The 23,973-nt window shown below is 41.9% G+C and overlaps 1 protein-coding gene across 4 annotated transcripts in view; it reads left to right on the top strand.

Annotated features, from left to right (window-relative positions):
• The window catches only part of XPO1 (exportin 1), a 64,280-nt gene extending 41,976 nt beyond the window's left edge, over positions 1 to 22,304 (top strand). For 2 of the 4 annotated variants that reach the window (XM_033239158.1, XM_033239160.1), the window contains 16 exons: positions 1,022 to 1,150; positions 3,052 to 3,210; positions 4,537 to 4,734; positions 5,877 to 6,015; positions 6,181 to 6,362; positions 6,448 to 6,604; positions 6,679 to 6,842; positions 8,325 to 8,459; positions 9,640 to 9,823; positions 10,135 to 10,241; positions 13,404 to 13,598; positions 15,323 to 15,491; positions 16,303 to 16,437; positions 16,825 to 16,984; positions 18,399 to 18,495; positions 21,274 to 22,209. In XM_033239158.1, the coding sequence (XP_033095049.1) occupies positions 1,022 to 1,150; positions 3,052 to 3,210; positions 4,537 to 4,734; positions 5,877 to 6,015; positions 6,181 to 6,362; positions 6,448 to 6,604; positions 6,679 to 6,842; positions 8,325 to 8,459; positions 9,640 to 9,823; positions 10,135 to 10,241; positions 13,404 to 13,598; positions 15,323 to 15,491; positions 16,303 to 16,437; positions 16,825 to 16,984; positions 18,399 to 18,495; positions 21,274 to 21,420 (2,457 nt within the window). In that variant the 3' untranslated portion in view covers positions 21,421 to 22,209. Of the gene's footprint in view, positions 1 to 1,021; positions 1,151 to 3,051; positions 3,211 to 4,536; positions 4,735 to 5,876; positions 6,016 to 6,180; positions 6,363 to 6,447; positions 6,605 to 6,678; positions 6,843 to 8,324; positions 8,460 to 9,639; positions 9,824 to 10,134; positions 10,242 to 13,403; positions 13,599 to 15,322; positions 15,492 to 16,302; positions 16,438 to 16,824; positions 16,985 to 18,398; positions 18,496 to 21,273 lie in introns of all 4 variants that reach the window. The other 2 variants (XM_033239157.1, XM_033239159.1) reach the window with 2 other exon arrangements.
• The last annotated feature ends 1,669 nt before the right edge of the window (positions 22,305 to 23,973 follow it).

Raw genomic sequence — 23,973 nt, 5'->3', positions numbered from 1 at the left:
TTGACTGATGTCATGAATAAATTAAGTATCTCATTGGAACATTATAACTTAACCTCTTCAACTTCATAGAGTTTGGTAGCATAATACGGATTTATGGTATTTGAATGATGAATTTATTGCTTCAGTTATGTAAAAACCTTTCTACTGTCAACAGTCCTATAGAGAACATTCTCAGACATAAGATATTATGCAATTATTGAAACATTTACTTTCTTTAAATATTTTAATGTTTAATTAACAGATTATTAAGGTTTTAATGCCCCCTGAATTCCCAACCCCAGACGATAGCTGTTTATCTTCTCAACAATAGAATATATAAGCCAATTTCCCCATATTCTTATTACTCTTAGATATATTGACCGTTTCCCAAAATCCTAAGCAATCACAAGTTTTAGGTCCTGTGTAATTACACAGAAAGTATGACATTTCTAAAAGTCATATCACAGATTCTAGGAAAGTTGTTAAGGAGCCTTGTTATTTTAGATGTCTAAGGACACATCAAAAGAAAACAGTTTAGGCCAGGCGTGGGTGGCTCACGCCTATAATCCCAGCACTTTGGGAGGCTGAGGTGCGTAGATCACGAGGTCAGGAGATCGAGACCAACCTGGCCCAACATGGCGAAACCCTATCTCTGTTAAAAATACAAAAATTAGCCGGGTATGGTGGCATGCGCCTATAGTCCCGGCTACTTGGGAGGCTGAGGCAGGAGAATCACTTGAACCCGGGAGGTGAAGATTGTGGTGAGCCGAGATCAAGCCCCTGCATTCCAGCCTGGGCGACAGAGCGAGACTCTGTCTCAAAAAAAAAAGTAGTTTGCTCCTAAAGCATTTACTGTATATTGGGTAGGCAATAAAATTTCCTCTCAGTATATCTGCAAGATAAAATACGTTCATTCACTTGGCTGTTTTTGACATCTATGCCTATATTTAATTGTTAAAGCTTTTTCCTTTTAATTGTGAATTTTAAGTAAAGTGTGTGTCAGGCCAATTAATTTTATGGTTCCCTCCCCCCTTTTAAATAGTTCCTGAATGTTCCAATGTTTCGAAATGTCTCTCTGAAGTGCCTCACTGAGATTGCTGGTGTGAGTGTAAGCCAATATGAAGAACAATTTGTAACGCTATTTACTCTGACAATGATGCAACTAAAGCAGGTAATATAATACAATCTTGAAAATTTACTGGATAATTTTAGTGCCTTAGAAAATACTGAATTCCAAATGAGTTATTTTAGAACAACTTATCATAGATCAGCCATAATTTTATCTTACATTTATTACATAAAATTTGTAGTAAACTACAAATTGTTAATGACGTTTCCAAAAATTTCTTAAAACTCAGGTTTGGGGTGTGTTGTGGTAATTTATTTTTGCACAGTTTTGGAGCTTGGTCTTTTGGGAGATATCTGACCAGACAATGGGAAACCTGGGAGTTGTTCCTAACATTGTGTCTGAAGGAATTCTTTTCAGCCCTAGTTTGATTGGTTATCTATTAAATGATCTAGAAAGTTATTTATAATACTGTGTTCACAGCCAGGTGTGGTGATTAACACTGTAATACCAGAACTTTGGGAGGACCAGTTGATGCCAGGAGTTCGAGACCAGCCTGGACAACATAACCAGATCATCTCTACAAAACATTTAAAAAATAACTAGCTGTGGTATTGCATACCTGTAGTTCCAGCTACTCTGGAGGCTGAGGCAACAGGATCGCTTGAGCCCATGAGTTCAAAGTTAAAATGAGCTATGGTCACACTACTGCACCCCAGCCTGGATGACAGGACAAGTCCCTGTCTCTTAGAAAACAAGGAAAGAATGCCGGGCGTGGTGGCTCAAGCCTGTAATCCCAGCACTTTGGGAGGCCGAGACGGGCGGATCACGAGGTCAGGAGATCAAGACCATCCTGGCTAACACAGTGAAACCCCGTCTCTACTAAAAATACAAAAAAAATACTAGCCAGGCGAGGTGGCAGGCGCCTGTAGTCCCAGCTACTTGGGAGGCTGAGGGAGGAGAATGGTGTGAACCCAGGAGGCGGAGCTTGCAGTGAGCTGAGATTCGGCCACTGCACTCCAGGCTGGGCGACAGAGCGAGACTCCGTCTCAAAACAAGGAAAGATAGATTACTGTGTGTGTTTGTGATCTGAATGAATTAATTCATTATTTTTACATTTTCAGTGTCAGTGAGAAAGGGATAAGTCCAATACTGGAAAAAATTTAAAGGCTGTGATAGCGGCCTTACTAGTTGCAATGTGATTTGTTTGAGAAGAGTCAAAATCTAGGTCTTAGAGATAGAAGAATAGGTATACCGGACCTAGGAGTTCTGTATGTGGTTTAATATTAGCAAAAGGGTGTTGGGATCTTAGAGCTTAAAAATAGTAGTGTTGCCGGGCGCGGTGGCTCAAGCCTGTAATCCCAGCACTTTGGGAGGCCGAGATGGGCGGATCACGAGGTCAGGAGATCGAGACCATCCTGGCTAACACGGTGAAACCCCGTCTCTACTAAAAATACAAAAAAAAACTAGCCGGGCGAGATGGCGGGCGCCTGTAGTCCCAGCTACTCGGGAGGCTGAGGCAGGAGAATGGCGTGAACCCGGGAGGCGGAGCTTGCAGTGAGCTGAGATCGGCCACTGCACTCCAGTCCGGGCAACAGAGCGAGACTCCGCCTCAAAAAAAAAAAAAAAAAAAAAAAAAAAATAGTAGTGTTGGCTGGGTGCAGTAGCTTACACCTTTAATCCCAGCACTTTGGGAGGCTAAGTTGGGAGGATTGCTTGAGCCAGGAGTTCAAGACCAGCCTGGACAACATAACAAGATACGGTCTCTACAAAAACTTTTTTAAAAATTAGCTGGGTGTGATGGCACATACCTGTGGTTCCAGCTATTTGGGAGGCGCTGAGACTGATTGAGCCTAGGAAGTGGAGGCTGCAGTGAGCTGTGATCATACTACTGCACTCTAGTCTGGACAGAGTGAGACAAGGTCTCAAAAATAATAATAATAAAATATAAATATCTTTTGTTGTTTTATGAAATGCAAACTGAGTATCCCTTTTTAAATTTGCAGATGCTTCCTTTAAATACCAATATTCGACTTGCGTACTCAAATGGAAAAGATGATGAACAGAACTTCATTCAAAATCTCAGTTTGTTTCTCTGCACCTTTCTTAAGGAACATGATCAACTTATAGAAAAAAGATTAAATCTCAGGGAAACTCTTATGGAGGTAAGCTGTGTGGAGCCTTTGCTCCTAAAATTCTGCTCTACCTACTAATAACTCTTAAAAGTGCCTTTTTTCTAAAATGTATGTACCTTTTGAGATTTCTTATTACTTAATACTTGACCTGTGCATGATATATATTCTTAATTCCGAATTACAGTCATAAGCCCAGTTTTCTGATTTTATGTTCTCCATAAAGCCTAGGACTAAACATTTATAATCAAAATTAAATTACTAATTATTATATCATTTATAAGGTTAAAATTCCAAAGACCTTATTTTAAAATTTCACTTTTAATTCAAATAACATACATTTGTTCATTTAAAGATACACAATTCAGCATGTAATCCCAGCACTTTGGGAGGCGGAGGCGGGTGGATCACTTGAGGCAGGAGTTCGAGACCAGCCTGGCCTACATGGTGAAACTCCGTCTCTATTAAAAATACAAAAAAATTAGCTGAGCGTGGTGTCACGTGCCTGTAATCCCAGCTACTCAGGAGGCTGAGGCACGAGAATTGCTTGAGCCCAGGAGACTGAGGTTGCAGTGAGCCAAGATCACAGTACTGCACTCCAGCCTGGGTGACAGAGCAAGATTATGTCTGAAGGAAGAAAATATATATATACATATATATATATAACATAAATATATATACACACACAATTCAGTGGTGTATTAGTATATATACAGTGTTATAGCACCATTAATACCTAGATCCAAAACATTTTCATCACCCAAAGGTGACCCTTTACCTATAAAATAGTCACTTTCTCCTTTGTTCTCTCCCCAACTTCTGGCAACCATTATTTTGGTTTCTGTCTCTGTAGATGTATCTATTCTGATTATACCATATAAAGGGAATCATACATGTGACCTGTTTGTGTCTGGTTTCTTTTATTTGGCATTGTGTTTTCAGTGTTCTTCCATGTTGTAACCTGTATCAATACCTCACTTTTTATCATGGCTGAGTAATATTTTCATTGTATGAATATTCAGTATTTTGTTTGTTCTCTCCTCTGTCATGGTACATTTGTGTTGTTGATACCACTTGCCAATTGGCACTTAAGGCCTTTTAAATAAATGTCATTCCATTAGGAGACATGATAAAAATACTTATTGATCAACAACTATGTGAGAGATTTTTGAAGTGCTTTAGGGCGTGTCAGAAGAAGCAGTTACTCCAGAGTTTACTGTCTGTTTGATAAGTATTGAAATCTGAGTTGTGATGAATAAAACATGAATTTTTATTTTCCCTTAAGGTGTAACAAGTGAAAAGCAATTTGAAGTTGGTAATGTTTAAGAATTATTTTAATAGTTTTGGTCTTCTCTGTAGGCCCTTCATTATATGTTGTTGGTATCTGAGGTAGAAGAAACTGAAATCTTTAAAATTTGTCTTGAATACTGGAATCATTTGGCTGCTGAACTCTATAGAGAGAGTCCATTCTCTACATCTGCCTCTCCGTTGCTATCTGGAAGTCAACATTTTGATGTCCCTCCCAGGAGACAGCTATATTTGCCCATGTTATTCAAGGTAACAGAGTGGTTGGTTGAGTGTTCTTCCTGTTGCTTGCTGTGGTTTTGAGATCTGAATGTAAAGACTTCTAATCTATCTAAATTAGCTACGAAAAGAGAACCCAACAACTTCTCCATGAGTATGGAAAACTAGAACATGAAAGGAGTTGAGTCTAGAACCTTGGTTCTCAAGAGTGTGGTCCTTCTCTCAGTATCAACATTGCTTGTGATTTTGTTAGGCAAAATTTGTTGACCACCTGCCAATCTACTGAACCAGAGTCTAGAAATGAGACACAGGAAACTCCTGTAACAAAAGTTGGCTTAAAAAAAAAAATCACGCCGGGCGCGGTGGCTCAAGCCTATAATCCCAGCACTTTGGGAGGCCCAGATGGGCGGATCATGAGGTCAGGAGATCGAGACCATCCTGGCTAACATGGTGAAACCCCGTCTCTACTAAAAAATACAAAAAACTAGCCGGGCGTGGTGGTGACTGGAGCCTGTAGTCCCAGCTACTCGGGAGGCTGAGGCAGGAGAATGGCGTAAACCCGGGAGGCAGAGCTTGCAGTGACCTGAGATCCGGCCATTGCACTCCAGCCTGGGTGACAGAGCGAGACTCCGTCTCAAAAAAAATAAAAAAATCACATTAATACACACTTAAATAATTGTAAAGCCATTTTTGTAGAATCACAGTGAAAAATTTTTCTTCTTTTGGAGACAGGGTCTTGCTCTGTGGCTCAGGTTGGAGTGCAGTGGCATGGTCATAGCTCACTACAATCTTGAAATCCTAGGCTGAAGCAATTCTCTTGCGTCAGCATCCCAAGTAACTGGTTGCAGGCATGCACCACCATCCCCAGCTAATTTTAAATTTTTTAGTTTTACTTTATTTATATCTACATAGTTTTTTCTGTTGTGCTTTAAGTCCTAGTATTTTTATTGTTTTAGAGATTGGGTGTCGCTGTGTTGCTCAGGCTGCTCTCAAATTCCTGGCCACAACAATTCTTTCTGCCTAAGCCTCCAGAATAGTTAGAATTATAGGCATGAATCCCTACACATGGCTGGCCTTTGGGTTTTTTTGGTTTTGTTTGTTTTTAACTAAGCTTCTACACTAATGATTTCAATGATCTAATGATTTTTTCTTGATTGATTGATTGTTGAATATAGGTCCGTTTATTAATGGTTAGTCGAATGGCTAAACCAGAGGAAGTATTGGTTGTAGAGAATGATCAAGGAGAAGTTGTGAGAGAATTCATGAAGGATACAGATTCCATAAATTTGTATAAGAATATGAGGGAAACATTAGGTAAGTTAATAAATACTGTTAATCTTTACCTTTATACATTTATTCTGGGGTGGAAATATATTTTAGAAAATGTACTGTAGTTTCTAAATATTTTCTAAACGTGTTGTTATTCATTGGTAAAACTCTTTGCTCATTATTTGCATTTGAAACCATTTTTTTTTGTAGTTTATCTTACTCATCTGGATTATGTAGATACAGAAAGAATAATGACAGAGAAGCTTCACAATCAAGTGAATGGTACAGAGTGGTCATGGAAAAATTTGAATACATTGTGTTGGGCAATAGGCTCCATTAGTGGAGCAATGCATGAAGAGGATGAAAAACGATTTCTTGTTACTGTTATAAAGGTATGCAAGGGATAGGTATGAATTAGAATTGCTAAATAAGTATTATGTTGTTACAATAAATGATATCAATTTGTCTTATTTACAGGATCTATTAGGATTATGTGAACAGAAAAGAGGCAAAGATAATAAAGCTATTATTGCATCAAATATCATGTACATAGTAGGTCAATATCCACGATTTTTGAGAGCTCACTGGAAATTTTTGAAGACTGTAGTTAACAAGCTGTTCGAATTCATGCATGGTAAATCTCTTTCTTTACTATATTTTGTTTTTATTTTTATTGAACAAAATAAATGAATGTTTTTGTCTTGTTAGAGACCCATGATGGAGTCCAGGACATGGCTTGTGATACTTTCATTAAAATAGCCCAAAAATGCCGCAGGCATTTCGTTCAGGTTCAGGTTGGAGAAGTGATGCCATTTATTGATGAAATTTTGAACAACATTAACACTATTATTTGTGATCTTCAGCCTCAACAGGTATGTTAAGCACTGAGCATATGTTATTTTTAGAAAGTAACACCTGTATCTATATGTATCAGTGGAAATAGGAAGGCAACTGTTGGATCCAATAGAAGTGTTTCTGATTAAACTTTCTTTTTTCCGGCCGGGCGCGGTGGCTCAAGCCTGTAATCCCAGCACTTTGGGAGGCCGAGACGGGCGGATCACGAGGTCAGGAGATCGAGACCATCCTGGCTAACACGGTGAAACCCCGTCTCTACTAAAAATACAAAAACTAGCCGGGCGAGGTGGCGGGCGCCTGTAGTCCCAGCTACTCGGGAGGCTGAGGCAGGAGAATGGCGTGAACCCGGGAGGCGGAGCTTGCAGTGAGCTGAGATCCGGCCACTGCACTCCAGTCCGGGCGACAAAGCGAGACTCCGCCTCAAAAAAAAAAAAAACAACTTTCTTTTTTCCTTGACAACAGGGTATTACTCTGTTGCCCAGGCTCAAGTGCAATGGCACGATTACGGCTCACTGCAGCCTTGAACTCCCAGGCTCAGGTGATCCTCCCACCTCAGCCTCATGGGTAGCTGGGACTACAGGCATGCACCGCCTTCACATCCAGCTAGCCTTTTTCTCCCCCCTTGGTAGAGGTGGGGTTTTGCCAAGTTGCCCAGGCTTGTCTTGAACTCCTAGCTTCAAGCGATACGCTAGCCTCAGCCTCCCAAAATTATATGTGTGAGCCACGATGCCCGGCCTGATTAAATTTTCATAGTGAGACAGATTCTTGTTTTTGTTTTTGGGGTGGGGTGTGTGTGTGTGTGTGTGTGTGTGTGTGTGTGTGTGACGGAGTCTCCCTCTATCATAGAGTCCAGGCTGGAGTGCAGTGGCACAGTCTCTGCTCACTGCAGCCTCCTGGGGTTAAGTGATTCTCCTCCTCAGTGGCTGGGATGAACAGGTGCGTGCCACCACGCCCAGCTGACTTTTGCATTTTTAGTAGAGACGGGGTTTCTCCACGTTGGTCAGGCTGGTCTCAAACTCCTGACCTTGTGATCTGCCCGCCTCGGCCTCCCAAAGTACTGAGATTACAGGCGTAAGCCACCACCGTGCCTGACTGGTTTGGGTTCTGTTTGTTTGTTTTGTTTTGAGATGGAGTCTACCTCTGTCACTCAGGTTGGAGTGCTGTGGTATAATCTCGGCTCACTGCAACCTCTGCCTCCCAGGTTCAAGCAATTCAAGCCTCCCAAGTAACTGGAATTACAGGCACTTGCCACCACGCCTGGCTGATTTCTTTGTATTTGTAGAAGAGATGGTATTTCACCACGTTGGTCAGGCTGGTCTGCAACTCCTGACCTCAAGTGATTGGCCTGTCTCAGCTTCTCAAAGTACTGGGATTACAGGAGTGATCCACCGCACCTGGGCCAAAATCAGTTTCAAGATTTTTGTGAATTGCTTGTGTGTGGTTTTCGTTATTAGGGTGTATAAGAACATAAAAGTTAAAATGTCTGCTTTTTAAAATAGGTTCATACGTTTTATGAAGCTGTGGGGTACATGATTGGTGCACAAACAGATCAAACAGTACAAGAACACTTGATAGAAAAGTACATGTTACTCCCTAATCAAGTGTGGGATAGTATAATCCAGCAGGCAACCAAAGTAAGTATTCTACTTTTTCTTAAAGTTTTCATGGGATTTAAGAAGACTATGTTCCTTACAAATATATTGAATTCAAGCCTTTAAACATGTATGTGTGATCCGTAAGTGCTTTTATGTGTGGCTTTGTACATTTTATTATCTGGGCCAGGCATGGTGGCTCACGCCTGTAATCCTGGCACTTTGGGAGGCTGAAGTGGGCAGATCACCTGAGGCCAGAAGTTCGAGATCAGCCTAGCCAGCATGGCGAAACCCCATCTCTACTAAAAATACAGAAATTAGCCGGGCTTGGTGGCACATGCCTGTAATCCCAGCTACTCAGGAGGCTGAGGCAGGAGAATCACTTGAACCCAAGAGGCAGAGGTTGCAGTGAGCCGAGATTGAGCCACTGTACTCTAGCCTAGTCAACAGAGCAAGACTCCATCTCAAAAAAATAAAAAGTCTGGGCCGGGCGCGGTGGCTCACGCCTGTAATCCCAGCACTTTGGGAGGCTGAGGCAGGCAGATCACGAGTTCAGGAGCTCCAGACCATCCTGGCTAACACAGTGAAACTCCGTCTCTACTAAAAGTACAAAAATTAGCTGGGCGTGACAGCGGGCGCCTGTAAGTCCCAGCTGTACTCAGGAGGCTGAGACAGAATGGCGTAAACCCAGGAGGCAGAACTTGCAGTGAGCCAAGATCACGCCACTGCACTCCAGCCTGGGCGAAAAAACGAGACTCCGTCTCAAAAAATATTTTACTTCATTCTTAAGTAGATATGGACAAAAAGGCTTTTGTGTTCGTTTTTACCATTTGGGATTATAAATATGATTTAGGGTAAGGGAAGTGTAATGGCTTTTGTTTTAGTAATTATGTGGATAATTTTTTTGGGGGGGGGACGGAGTTTCACTCTTGGTACCCAGGCTGTAGTGCAGTGGCATGATCTTGGCTCACTACAGCCTCTGCCTCAGCCTTCCAAGTAGTTGGGATTACAAACAAGCGCCACCATGCCTGGCTAATTTTGTATTTTTAGTAGAGAGAGGGTTTCTCCATGTTGGTCAGGCTGGTCTTGAACTCCTGACCTCAGGGTGATGCGCCTGACTCAGCCTCCCAAAGTGCTGGGATTATAGGTGTGAGCCACCTCACCTGGCCATTATATGGATAATTCTTACATGATAAATGGAATTTGCTTTTTTTCCTCCAAGAATGTGGATATACTGAAAGATCCTGAAACAGTCAAGCAGCTTGGTAGCATTTTGAAGACAAATGTGAGAGCCTGCAAAGCTGTTGGACACCCCTTTGTAATTCAGCTTGGAAGAATTTATTTAGATATGCTTAATGTATACAAGTGCCTCAGTGAAAATATTTCTGCAGCTATCCAAGCTAATGGTAGGTGATTCTGATTTCTTATACGATGCAGTATAAACACTTCTCTTCTACTGCCTCAAGTCAAACATTTGACATTTTTCACAGATTTAAATCAGACCTCCCATTTCCCAGATGACCCTAGACATATTTAAAATAGTTATGTGTACCTTTCCCTTTTAAAATTAGTCTTAAAGCTTATTTTCCCAATAAATCTTGTGTAGTTTTGGCTTTAAACTTTTTAATGGTAAAATGGAATTGCATCTAATGTACACCTGAGTACCGCTGTATAATTTTAGTGGTAAAATTAGATTCCATTTGATTCTATTTTGTAGGTGAAATGGTTACAAAGCAACCATTGATTAGAAGTATGCGTACTGTAAAAAGGGAAACCTTAAAGTTAATATCTGGTTGGGTGAGCCGATCGAATGATCCACAGATGGTAAGTGGAAGATGCTTTGCTTTTGGTTTTTAGTGTTGATGCTGTGTTTTATGGAATGTGCTATACTCTATTATGTGCATTTTGCTAATTTAAAGCATATCAACTTTGTGGTTATTTTATGGCATTTTATTTATTGTAGTCCTTAATGTTAATATACTGTATTCCATCTTCAAAAGAAACTGCTATTAATCAATAGCGAAGGGTGGTGATCTGTAACATGATAGCTAAGAAAATTGGGTTGGCCGGGCGCGGTGGCTCAAGCCTGTAATCCCAGCACTTTGGGAGGCCGAGACGGGCGGATCACGAGGTCAGGAGATCGAGACCATCCTGGCTAACACGGTGAAACCCCGTCTCTACTAAAAATACAAAAAACTAGCCGGGCGAGGTGGCGGGCGCCTGTGGTCCCAGCTACTCGGGAGGCTGAGGCAGGAGAATGGCGTGAACCCGGGAGGCGGAGCTTGCAGTGAGCTGAGATCCGGCCACTGCACTCCAGACCGGGCGACAGAGCAAGACTCCGTCTCAAAAAAAAGAAAATTGGGTCATTTTATGTTTCCGTAGATAGGTCAGGAGGATTTAGTTAATGGAGTATGGGTGCAGTTTTTGCATTCCTCTTGATTTTTGGAGCAATTACTAGAGCTACAAAGTTGTCATTACTTTACCTCTTTGGCAAAGTGATTGCTTCCCAGATTAAAGGCTTGAAAGTCTTTTTTACACTCTTTCTTTTTCTTAAATGATTTGCAGAAAAGGAAATCATTTTCAGTAATAAAAACCAGCTGCGTATGCCTCAACTTGTAAAATTGTGAATTACTTTTAGGTGTTAACTGTATGGTTTCATTCTTTTTTTCTTTTTTTTTTTTTTTTTTTTTTTTGAGACGGAGTCTCGCTCTGTCACCCAGGCTGGAGTGCAGTGGCCGGATCTCAGCTCACTGCAAGCTCCGCCTCCCAGGTTCACGCCATTCTCCTGCCTCAGCCTCCCGGGTAGCTGGGATTACAGGTGCGGCCACCTCGCCCGGCTAGTTTTTTGTAGTTTTTAGTAGAGACGGGGTTTCACCGTGTTAGCCAGTATGGTCTCGATCTCCTGACCTCGTGATCCGCCCGTCTCGGCCTCCCAAAGTGCTGGGATTACAGGCTTGAGCCACCGCGCCCGGCCGGTTTCATTCTTTTTATTCACTTGAGCCTTGGGAGATTCCAAAAAAGTCTATTCTGATACTACTACTACTTGGAATCGTGGCTTTTTTTTTTTTTTTCCTTTAACAAGTGTGCTAGTTATTTTAATAATTTTGGAATTTCAGTATTGTTTCTTGTTAAGGAAATACTTTTCAGTAAACTTGTTCTGAATATAATTCTGATGGAATACTTAAGTTGGCTAACCTAAATGTTATCGAAAGGTTCTGAACATGTGTATTATGTGATCAGAACTGTATTTAAAATTTGAAAGCAGAATGTAAGATGTATTGAAGGAATTGTGATGCTTGGAGTTTACAAGAAGCTTGGGCACATGTCAGGAGCACAGTGGGAATAATACAAAGGGGTATCATATTTTATAAGTAACATTAATGTTAAAGTTTGGGATATTTGTTCACATGAAACATTACATTTATTTTTCTTGTCTTGGCTTGTCGTGGTGGCTCATGCCCGTAATCCCAGCATTTTGGGAGGCCGAGGTGGGTGGATCCCTTGAGGTCAGGAGGCTGAGGCAGGAGAATCGCTTGAACCCAGGAGGCAGTGGCAGTGAGCCTAGATCGCGCCATTGCACTCCAGTCTGGGCAACAAATGCGAAACTTCATCTCAAAAAAAAAAAAAAAAAAAAAAAAAAAGAACAAGAATTTACTGGCCGGGCGCGGTGGCTCACGCCTGTAATCCCAGCACTTTGGGAGGCCAAGACGGGCGGATCACGAGGTCAGGAGATCGAGACCATCCTGGCTAACACAGTGAAACCCTCTCTCTACTAAAAATACAAAAAATTAGCCGGGTATGGTGGCAGGCACCTGTAGTCCCACCTACATGGGAGGCTGAGGCAGGAGAATGGCGTAAACCCGGGAGGTGGAGCTTGCAGTGAGCCGAGATTGCGCCACTGCACTCTAGCCTGGGCAACACAGCAAGACTCCGTCTCAAAAAAAAAAAAAAAGAAGTTACTCATTAAGTATAACTCAGTTTACTTAGAATCATGAAAACCTACTGGGCATCGTAGCATGCACCTGTAATCCCAACCACTAGGGAGGCTGAGGCAAGAGAATCGCCCCAGCTCTTCAAGTCCAGTTTAGGCAACACGGCAATATTCAGTTTCCAAAATATCATAGAAATCCATAATCTTTCTTATTTTCCGAGAGTAATTGATTGATGTTATTTCTGCTTGTGAAAATACAGTTAGCATTCATTAGATTAAAACATTATTCTGAGTTGGGCAGATCATAAGGTCAGGAGATGGAGACCACTCTGGCTAACCTCGTAAAACACCCTGTCTCCACTAAAAATACAAAAAATTAGCTGGGCGTGGTGGCAGGTGCCTGTAGTCCCAGCTACTCGATAGGCTGAGGCAGGAAAATGGCATGAACCCGGGAGGTGGAGCTTGCAATGACCTAAGATGGCACCACTGCACTCCAGCCTGGGCGACAGAGCGAGACTCCCTCTTAAAAAAAAAAAAAAAGACATTATTGAGGGCTCACTTGCTGCCATCTTGCATACACAGTATATAGAATCTTGCATACACAGTACATAGAATGCCACACTAACTTGGAGCCACCAATTGAATTTTGAGCCTCACTTTCTTTATTGTAAGAGTTTTGTAGCTTGGCCTGGTGCTATACCTGTAGTCCCAGCTACTCAGGAGACTGAGGCACAAGAATTGCTTAAACCTGGGAGGTGGAGGTTGCAGTGAGCAGAGATTTGCCGCTGCACTCTGGTCTGAGTGACAGTGAGACTGTCTCAAAAAAAAAGTTTTGAATGACACTGTTTCCATGAGACTTCCCAACCCATTGTGATTTCCTGCTTTCTTTTGCTAAAAACTATTTTAACGTAGGAAAACCTAATACAAACACGAGATTTTCCTATTTTCAGTAGATGATCATGCTACATCTTATAGACACGAATAACCTTGTTGTTTAAAATAGTCACCATGTACCTAATTTAAAACATAACTTTTTTTTTTTCCCTCCTCAACAGGTAGCTGAAAATTTTGTTCCCCCTCTGTTGGATGCAGTTCTCATTGATTATCAGAGAAATGTCCCAGCTGCTAGAGAACCAGAAGTGCTTAGTACTATGGCCATAATTGTCAACAAGTTAGGGGGACATATAACAGCTGAAATACCTCAAATATTTGATGCTGTTTTTGAATGCACATTGAATATGATAAATAAGGTGTGTAATATTTCAGTTATGTAAGGGGAAAATTCCGGCGGATAGCCTTAATTCTTGAAAGCTAAAGTATATCTATGGATATAACGTAATTTTAATGCCATGGAGCTTAAATATTTATACTTGTATATTAGGGAAATACTTTTTTGGTTTTCAAGAACTTACTTCCCAGGAGTTTGAAACCAACCTGGGCAATATAGTGAGACTTCATCTCTACAAAAAGTTAAAAAATTAACCAGTCATGGTGGCATGTGCCTGTAGTCCCAGCTACTGAAGTGGCTGAGCGACAGTGAGACTGAAGTGGGAGGGTTACTTGAGCCTGGGAGTTCAATGTGGCAGTGCGCTTAGATCATGCTGCTGCAGTCTAACATGGGCAACAGAGTGAGACCATTTCTTAAAAAAGAAGAAGAATTTACTACACAGAATCTTGATTGGTAAAAAGTAAATGTGGAAAATAGATTTTAACATTCACATGGTATGTAGCATTTATTGAAACCTTATAGCAGGTTGGGGCATCCTTTTATGAACGTAGATGTATTTGTTTGAATAAATGAGAAAGTAAGTCTGCATGATTCAATTATAAAAGTGTAGTATATGCTTATAAGAAACCGAAAAATGTATTAATCAACAAGAGAAAATACGCTGGGCATGGTGCCTAACACCTGTCATCGCAGCACTTCAGAAGGCCAAGGCAGGCAGATGACCTGAGGTCAGGAGTTCAAGACCAGCCTGGCCAACATGGCAAAATCCCATCTCTATTAAAAATACAAAAATGGGCCAAGCGCGGTGGCTCAAGCCTGTAGTCCCAGCACTTTGGGTAGGCCGAGACTGGCTGATCACGAGGTCAGGAGATTGAGACCATCCTGGCTAACACAGTGAAACCCCGTCTCTACTAAAAAAATACAAAAAACTAGCCAGGCGAGGTGGCAGGCGCATGTAGTCCCAGCTACTCGGGAGGCTGAGGCAGGAGAATGGCATAAACCTGGGAGGCGGAGCTTGCAGTGAGCTGAGATCCGGCCACTGCACTCCAGCCTGGGCGACAGAGCGAGACTCCGTCTCAAAAAAAAAAAAAAAAAAAAAATGGCCAGGTGCGGTGGCCCATGCCTGTAATTCCAACAGTTGGGAGGCCGAGGCCGGTGGATTACCTGAGATCAGGAGTTCAAGACCACCCTGATCAACATGGTGAAATCCCGTCTCTACTAAAAAAACAAAAATTAGCTACTCGGGAGGCTGAGGCAGGAGAATTGCTTGAACCCAGGAGGTGGATGTTGCGGTGAGCCGAAATTGCACCACTGCACTCCAGCCTGGGCGACAGAGCAAGACTCTGTCTCCAAAAAAAAAAAAAAAAAAAGAGCGAGAGATAAAAGAAATGGTAAGTGGACACATTCACACAGCAACTTAAGTTTTTTCGTAATCTGTAGTGGTGGTTTCAAATTAAAAACAAAAGTGATAGTAGTAGTGTTACGGTAATAATGGTTTTGATGAGTTATCTATTAATAAGGATAGCTTTCTCTTTCAATTTGATAACTCGTGCATAACGGAACAGCTTGATTTTCCATGGGAGGTGGATTGTATTTTGTTTGGGTTTACCTTTCAGGAGGCATTATATCTTCTGTGGTTTGTTGAAAACTCCAAACATTTTTACTGGATTAAGCCTTGCTTTTCCCCTCCTGTCTAGCACAGCGAAGACACTGAAACATTATTTTGTTTCCACCACTTATTTTTAGGACTTTGAAGAATATCCTGAACACAGAACGAACTTTTTCTTACTACTTCAGGCTGTCAATTCTCATTGTTTCCCAGCATTCCTTGCTATTCCACCTACACAGTTTAAACTTGTTTTGGATTCCATCATTTGGGCCTTTAAACATACTATGAGGAATGTCGCAGATACGGGTAAATAAACTTAGAAGATGTTCTTTTATTCATTTGTCTTTCAATCCAAAAATACAAATACAGATAGTTATATAATTGTACATAGGAAGGTATTACTTGTTCAGAGTTTTGAATGCATGAATTACATACATGAACATCTGAGAAAATCCTATAAGCAGTTTAATCAACTGTTCCACTGCACTCCAGGTGAGTCCATAGGCAGAATTGAGTTATGGGAGAGGGGCCTAGTAATAATTGGTTTATGTCATACCAACTTCTACTGAGTAGTGATGTTGAAGAAGTTCATACAGAATCAGCTGAGCTTTCAGAAATGGTGAAAGGGTGGTAATGGTCGTAACTTAGATTATAATTTTTCTCCATAGGCTTTTTTTTTTTTTAATATTCACAAGTTGTTTTATTTCAATAGTTTTGGGGCAATAGGTGATTACATGAATAAATTCTTTAATGGTGATTTCTAAGATTTTGGTGCACCCATCACCCGAGCAGTATGAACTCTACCTTATGTGTAGTCTTATCCCTCACCCCCTCCCACCCTTCCCCACAAGTCCCCAAAGTCCATTATATGATCTTTATGCCTTTACATCTTTATAGTTTAGCTCTCACATATAGATTATAATTTATAAGTAAGCCAGCATTGGATATGGTTGTACTCCATTATCAATTTTAGAAACCTTAAGTAAGTAATTATTAGTCATCATCCCCAAAAAAAGGGAGAATAGGGTTAGATTCAGAATACTTTGATAAGAGCTAAATACTATCATGAGTGCTGTCAGTCTGTAGTAACTTTCCATTGGTATTCTATGTCTTTTAGGCTTACAGATACTTTTTACACTCTTACAAAATGTTGCACAAGAAGAAGCTGCAGCTCAAAGTTTTTATCAAACTTATTTTTGTGATATTCTCCAGCATATCTTTTCTGTTGTGACAGACACTTCACATACTGCTGGTAAGAATTCAATACATTTAAGATTTAAATGTTAAGTGCCGGCCGGGCACGATGGCTCATGCCTGTAATCCCAGCACTTTGGGAGGTCGAGGTGGGGAGATCATGAGGTCAGGAGTCCGAGAACAGCCTGGCCACCATGGTGAAACCGTCTATAAAAAAAATTAGCCGGGCATGGTGGCGTGCGATTGCAATCCCACCTACTCAGGAGGCTGAGGCAGGAGAATGGCTTGGATCCGGGAGGCAGAGGTTGCAGTGAACTAAGATTGTATTACTGCACTCCAGCCTGGGTGACAGAGCGAGACTCCATCTCAAAAAAAAAAAAAAAAAAACACTAAGGTCTACGGTTATATTACATTTTGGAGTTAATAATTTTCTTCTTATCAACAGGTTTAACAATGCATGCATCAATTCTTGCATATATGTTTAATTTGGTTGAAGAAGGAAAAATAAGTACATCATTAAATCCTGGAAATCCAGTTAACAACCAAATCTTTCTTCAGGAATATGTGGCTAATCTCCTTAAGTCGGCCTTCCCTCACCTACAAGAGTAAATATGCCTTTTAATAAAACATAGAATGTTCCTGGTCGGGCACAGTGGCTCACACCTATAATCCCAGCACTTTGGGAAGCCTAAGGTGGGAGGATTGCTTGGGCGCAAGAGTTGGAGACCAATCTAGACAACAAAACAAGATCCCGTCTCTACAAAAAAATGAGTCAGATGTGGTGGTGTGTATCTGTAGGTCCAGCTACTTGAGAGGCTGAGGCGAGAGGGTTGTTTGGATCCTGGAGTTTAAGACTACAGTGAGCTATGACCACGCCACTGCACACCAACCCGGGTGACAGAGCAAGACCCTGCCCCTTTAAAAAAGCAAAAAAAAAAAAAAAGGCCACACAGTGGCTCATGCCTGTAGTCCCAGCACTTTGGGAGGCTGAGGTGGGTGAATCACAAGGTCAGGAGTTCAAGACCAGCCTGGCCAAGATGGTGAAACCCCATCTCTACTAAAAATACAAAAAAATTAGTCGGGCATGGTGGCGGGCACCTGTAATCCCAGCTACTTGGGAGGCTGAGGGAGAGAATTGCTTGAACCCAGGAGGCAGAGGTTGCAGTGAGCCGAGAGCGCACCACTGCACCCCAGCGTGCACAACAGAGCAAGACTTTGTCTCAAAAAAAAAGTAAAAATAGGCCAGGCGCGGTGGCTCACGCCTGTAATCCCAGCACCTTGGGAGGCCGAAATGGGCCGATCACGAGGTCAGGAGATCGAGACCATCCTGGCTAACACAGTGAAACCCCATCTCTACTAAAAATACAAAAAAATTAGCCAGTCATATTGGCGTGTTCCTGTAGTCCCAGCTACTCAGGAAGCTGAGGCAGGAGAATGGCGTGAACCCAGGAGGCGGAGCTTGCAGTGAGCTGAGATCCTGCCAACTGCAATCCAACCTGGGCGACTGAGCGAGACTCCATCTCCAAAAAAAATAAAAAATAAAAATAAAAAGACTGGGCACGGTAGCTCACGCCTGTAATCCGGGCACTTTGGGAGGCCTAGGCGGGCAGATCACCTGAGGTCAGGAGTTCAGTATTAGCCTGACCAACATGGAGAAACCCTGTCTCTATGAAAAATACAAATTAGCTGGGCATAGTGGTGCATGCCTGTAATCCCAGCTATTCGGGAGGCTGAGGCAGGAGAATAGCTTCAACCCAGGAGGCGGAGGTTGCGGTGAGCCGCGATTGTGGCATTGCAGTCCAACCTGATAACGAGCAAAACTCTGTCTCAAACGTAAAAATAAAAAATACTTGATTTAAAACTCCATTATTGGGAGGCTGAGGCAGGAGAATGGCTTGAACCCAGGAGGCAGAGATTACAGTGAGCTGAGATCGCGCCACTGTACTCCAGCCTGGTGACAGAGCAAGACTGTCTCAGGAAAAAAAAATTGTTATTTAATAATTGTGTTTTGATTTGCAGTGCTCAAGTAAAGCTCTTTGTGACAGGGCTTTTCAGCTTAAATCAAGATATTCCTGCTTTCAAGGAACATTTAAGAGATTTCTTAGTTCAAATAAAGGTATGTATTTATTTGCTCTTGCAGAAATATTAGGGGTAAATGTGACCACTTAATTGTTACATTGTAGAGTTTTTATCACTTGATTTGACATGCCAAATGAATGGGGTTTCGAGAGAATATGTTTATACAGTCTCTCGAATCAAAAAACCTGAGACTGGTAATAGAGTGAAAAACTAAAGCCCAATAAGGATAGATGGGTTTGAGATGTTATTTGGATAAACTTGTTACTAATGTAATTAATTTTAGGTTACTAATGTAATTAATTCTTAAATATATAATGGAATATTGGGTAAGAAAAACATTGGTAGTTCTTTTTATAATTTTATAGCAATTTTGTTAGTTGAGAGAACCATGAATGTTACTAGATAGAATGTCTTCTGTTATACAGGGCTTTATTCATACTTTTGGGAAGGGTTTTTCTTTGAACATCTTGCTTTAAAGAAATGTGGAAGTACTGTGAAATCCTAAGTAGCTGATGAATAGTTTATCCATGATTGTTGAATAAGAATTAGTCTCGGCCGGGCGCGGTGGCTCAAGCCTGTAATCCGAGCACTTTGGGAGGCCCAGACGGGCGGATCACGAGGTCAGGAGTTCGAGGCCATCCTGGCTAACATGGTGAAACCCCGTCTCTACTTAAAAAAAAAAAAATACAAAAAACTAGCCGGGCGAGGTGGCGGGCGCCTGTAGTCCCAGCTACTCGGGAGGCTGAGGCAGGAGAATGGCGTGAACCCGGGAGGCGGAGCTTGCAGTGAGCTGAGATCTGGCCACCGCACTCCAGCCTGGGCGACAGAGTGAGACTCAAAAAAAGAAAAAAAGAATTAGTCTCGTAAGCTCTTAATTTTCTCCAAAATACAAAGGTTTTATTTTCTTTAACTGTAAAAATATTAACCAATGTTTTAAAAAACTAATGAAAGTTACCTAGGCTTGGTGCAGTTGCTCATGCGTGTAATCCCAGCACTTTGGGAGGCCAAGGTGGGTGGATCACCTGAAGTCGGGAGTTTGAGACTAGGGTGGCCAACAAGATGAAACCCCTGTCTCTACTAATAATACAAAAATTAGCCAGGCGTCGTGGTGCACAGCTGTAATCGCAGCTACTTGAGAGGCTGAGGCAAGAGAATTGCTTGAACCCAGGAGGCAAAGGTTGCGGTGAGCCGAGATTGTGTCATTGTATTCCAACCTGGGTGACAAGAGTGAAACTCCATCTCAAAAAAAAAAAAAAAGGCCAGGCGTGGTGGCTCATGCCTGTAATCCCAGCACTTTGGGCGGCCAAGACGGACGGATCATGAGGTCAGGAGATCAAGACCATCCTGGCTAACACGGTGAAACCTCTATTAAAAATACAAAAAATTAACTAGGTGTGGTGGCGGGCACCTGTAGTCCCAGGTACTCGGGAGGCTGAGGCAGGAGAATGGTGTGAACCCGGGAGGTGGAGGTTGCAGTGAGCCGAGATTGCGCCACTGAACTCCAGCCTGGGCGACAGAGCGAGACTCCATCTCAAAAAAAAGAAAAAAGTTACCTGATAGCTATGAAGACAATAATAATATAACTAAACTTGATTTAATGACAGTCATTAGCCTTAAGAGAAACATCTTTCTTGATGTCTTGGCATATGAAGAATTTTTAGCTGGGTGTGGTGGCTCACACCTGTAATCCCAGCACTGTGGGAGGCCGAGGCAGACGGATCAATTGAGGTCAGGAGTTGAAGATCAGCCTGGCCAACATGGTGAAACCTCATCTCTACTAAAAATACAAAAACTAGCCAGGTCTGGTGGTGGGCGCCTGTAATCCCAGCTACTCAGGAGGCAGAGGTTTCAGTGACCTGAGATCATAACACTGCACTCCAGCCTGGGCAACAACAAGACTGCCTCTCAACTGAGAAAAAAGTGTCTGGGCGCAGTGGCTCATGCCTGCTAATCCCAGCACTTTGGGATTGCCTGAGTTCAGGAGTTTGAGATCAACCTGGGCAACATGGTGAAACCCTGTCTCTACTAAAAATGCAAAAGATGAGCCAGATGTGGTGGCGCATGCCTGTAATCCCAGCTACTGGGGAGGCTAAGGCAGGAGAATTGCTTGTGCCTTAGGGGCAAAGGTTGAGATAGTGTGCTGGGGCTATAAAACAAGACTATCACAAAAAGAACAAAAATTTGTGTGAATACATAGTAGGTGTATGTACTTAGGGGATGGGACGCATGAGATTCTTTGGTAGAAGCATACAACACATAATAATCACATTGAAGAATATTTACTGTATGGTATCACACCATGATTTTTTTTTTTTTTTCTTTTTGAGACAGTCTCGCTCTTATCACCCAGGCTGGAGAGCAGTGGCGTGATCTTGGCTTACTGTAACCTCCGCCACACAGGTTAGGTTCAAGCGATTCTCCTGCCTCAGCCTCCCAAATAGCTGGGATTACAGGTGCCTGCCACCACGCCTGCTTAATTTTAGTAATGACAGGGTTTCACCATGTTGGCCAGTGTGGTCTCGAACTCCTGACCTCAAGTGATCTTCCTGTCTCTGCCTCCCAGAATGTTGGGATTACAGGCACCAGAGCCACTGTGCCTGGGGCCCATGATTCTTTTGTAGCCTTTTTCCCCCCAGCTAACAGGTTTGGTTCATTCAGCTATGTACTGTACTGTATCACTATCCTGTAATTTAAAACCCAGCCAGTTTATGGATAATTTATATTCCTTCTCTAAAAAGAAAATTGCTCATCTGTGATTTCTTTCTTTGCAAGTTGAAGTTTATTGTGTTGACATTTCAACTATCTGTCTTCACAGGAATTTGCAGGTGAAGACACTTCTGATTTGTTTTTGGAAGAAAGAGAAATAGCCCTACGACAGGCTGATGAAGAGAAACATAAACGTCAAATGTCTGTCCCTGGCATCTTTAATCCACATGAGATTCCAGAAGAAATGTGTGATTAAAATCCAAATTCATGCTTTTTTTCTCTGCAACCCTTGTTGGCAGAGGAAAACAGCATGTGGGTATTTGTCGACCAAAATGATGCCAATTTGTAAATTAAAATGTCACCTAGTGGCCCTTTTTCTTATGTGTTTTTTTGTATAAGAAATTTTCTGTGAAATATCCTTCCATTGTTTAAGCTTTTGTTTTGGTCATCTTTATTTAGTTTGCATGAAGTTGAAAATTAAGGCATTTTTAAAAATTTTACTTCATGCCCATTTTTGTAGCTGGGCTGGGGGGAGGAGGCAAATTCGATTTGAACATGTAATTCTAATGCAAAATTATACAATTTTTCCTGTAAACAATACCAGTTTTTAATTAGGGAGCATTTTCTTTCTAGTCTATTTCAGTCTAGAAGAAAAGATAATGAGTAAAACAAATTGCGTTGTTTAAAGGATTATAGTGCTGCATTGTCTGAAGTTAGCACCTCTTGGACTGAATTGTTTGTCTAGACTACATGTATTACAAAGTCTCTTTGGCAAGATTGCAGCAAGATCATGTGCATATCATCCCATTGTAAAGCGACTTCAAAAATATGGGAACACAGTTAGTTATTTTTACACAGTTCTTTTTGTTTTTGTGTGTGTGTGCTGTCGCTTGTCGACAACAGCTTTTTGTTTTCCTCAATGAGGAGTGTTGCTCATTTGTGAGCCTTCATTAACTCGAAGTGAAATGGTTAAAAATATTTATCCTGTTAGAATAGGCTGCATCTTTTTAACAACTCATTAAAAAACAAAACAAAACAACTCTGGCTTTTGAGATGACTTATACTAATTTACATTGTTTACCAAGCTGTAGTGCTTTAAGAACACTACTTAAAAAGCAAAATAAACTTGGTTTACATTTATTTTTCCTTTATTGACTCAGATTTATTCCTGTATGATAATGGGTATTTGTGTTTAAGCATCAAGTAACATTTTAAATGAAGTTGGACCCCATGATTTACAAACAAGATTTCTAAGGTTATTGTTACTAGTAACTGCAGCAGGTGTGTAAAATGAACATGTTCCTAAGACACCTTTTGTTCCCAAGAAGCAGATTCCTCCGGTGGCATTTTGACTCATTTTATCTTTGAGATTAGAGGGCACTTCTTGTCTAAACTCTAGCTAGCATCTAAGTGTAACAAAGAATAAAACATTAGCCTTAGAATGAGAACATAGATGTAACCTGGTACAAATATCAGTTGTATTCTTACAAAATGTAAGTAAGCTAAGTAGCCATAAGCCTTCTAAAAAGGGTGAATAGAGCTAGGTTTGGTAGCTCACACCTAGTAATCCCAACCCTTTGGGAGGCCAAGGTGGGCGGGTCACATGAGACCAAGAGTTCCAGACCAGCCTGGCCAACATGGTGAAACCATATCTCTACTCCTGGTAGGAGCCCAATGTACAACATGCAAGAAAGAATAAATGAATGTACACACTAAGAGTGAAGAGTTGAGGCAATGGTCCATGGTAGTTATTTCTGAAGTTACTTGAGCAAGGACATTTTTTTTTTTTTTTTGAGACGGAATCTCCCTCTGTCGCCCAGGCCAGAGTGCAGTACCATGATCTCAGCTCACTGCAACCTCCGCCTCTCGGGTTCAGGCAATTCTCCTGCCTCAGCCTCCCAACTAGCTGGGATTACTGGTGCCCACCACCACGCCCGCCTAATTTTTTTGTTTTTGATAGACATGGTTTCACCATGTTGGCCAGGATACTCTCGAACCCCCGACCTCAGATGATCTGCCTACCTCAGCCTCCCAAAGTGCTGGGGTTACAGGCGTGAGTCACCACACCTGGCCGCCTTTCATCTTAATTTCACTTTTATGCTTCACAGTCTCATTCTATGTCTTTTGCTCTTTCTCTGCATATTTTTCTTATCAAAGCCTAAATGTTTCCTTCATGTGAGCATCAGGTTTCTTCAGCTTCCACCTTTTATTTCTCCGATTCTGATACAAGTTTGGTACAAATTTCTTAAAGCTACTGCATTCACAAGAATTAATTATGGCCAGGCGCCATGGCTTACACCTGTAACCCCAGCACTTTGGGAGGCAGAGGTGGGCGGATCACAAGGTCAGGAGTTCGAGACCAGCCTGACCAACATAGTGAAAGCCCATCTCTAGGTAAAAACACACCAAAAAATTGGCTGGGTGTGGTGGTGGGCGCCTGTAATCTCAGCTACTCGGGAGGCTGAGACAGGAGAATTGCTTGGATTCAGGAGGTTGAGGTTGCAATGAGCCAAGATCACACCACTGCACTCCGGCCTGGGCAACAGTGAGAGACTTCGTCTCAAAAAAAACAAAGCGGGCACGGTGGCTCACACCTGTAATCCCAGCACTTTGGGAGGCCAAGGTGGGCAGATCACGAGGTCAGGATATCGAGACCATCCTGGCTAATACAGTGAAACCGTTTCTACTAAAAACTTAAAAAATTATCTGGGCATGGTGGGGGGCACCTGTAGTCCTAGCTACTTGGGAGGCTGAGGCAGGAGAATGGTGTGAACCTGGGAGGCGCAGGTTGCAGTGAGCCGATATCACG

The sequence above is a fragment of the Trachypithecus francoisi genome, unplaced genomic scaffold (genome assembly GCF_009764315.1).
Source record: "Trachypithecus francoisi isolate TF-2019V2 unplaced genomic scaffold, Tfra_2.0 Lachesis_group17, whole genome shotgun sequence".
In the NCBI taxonomy this organism is placed as follows: Eukaryota; Metazoa; Chordata; class Mammalia; order Primates; family Cercopithecidae; genus Trachypithecus; species Trachypithecus francoisi.
Note: the sequence above shows the minus strand (reverse complement) of the source record. Positions and strands in the feature narration are given on the sequence as shown.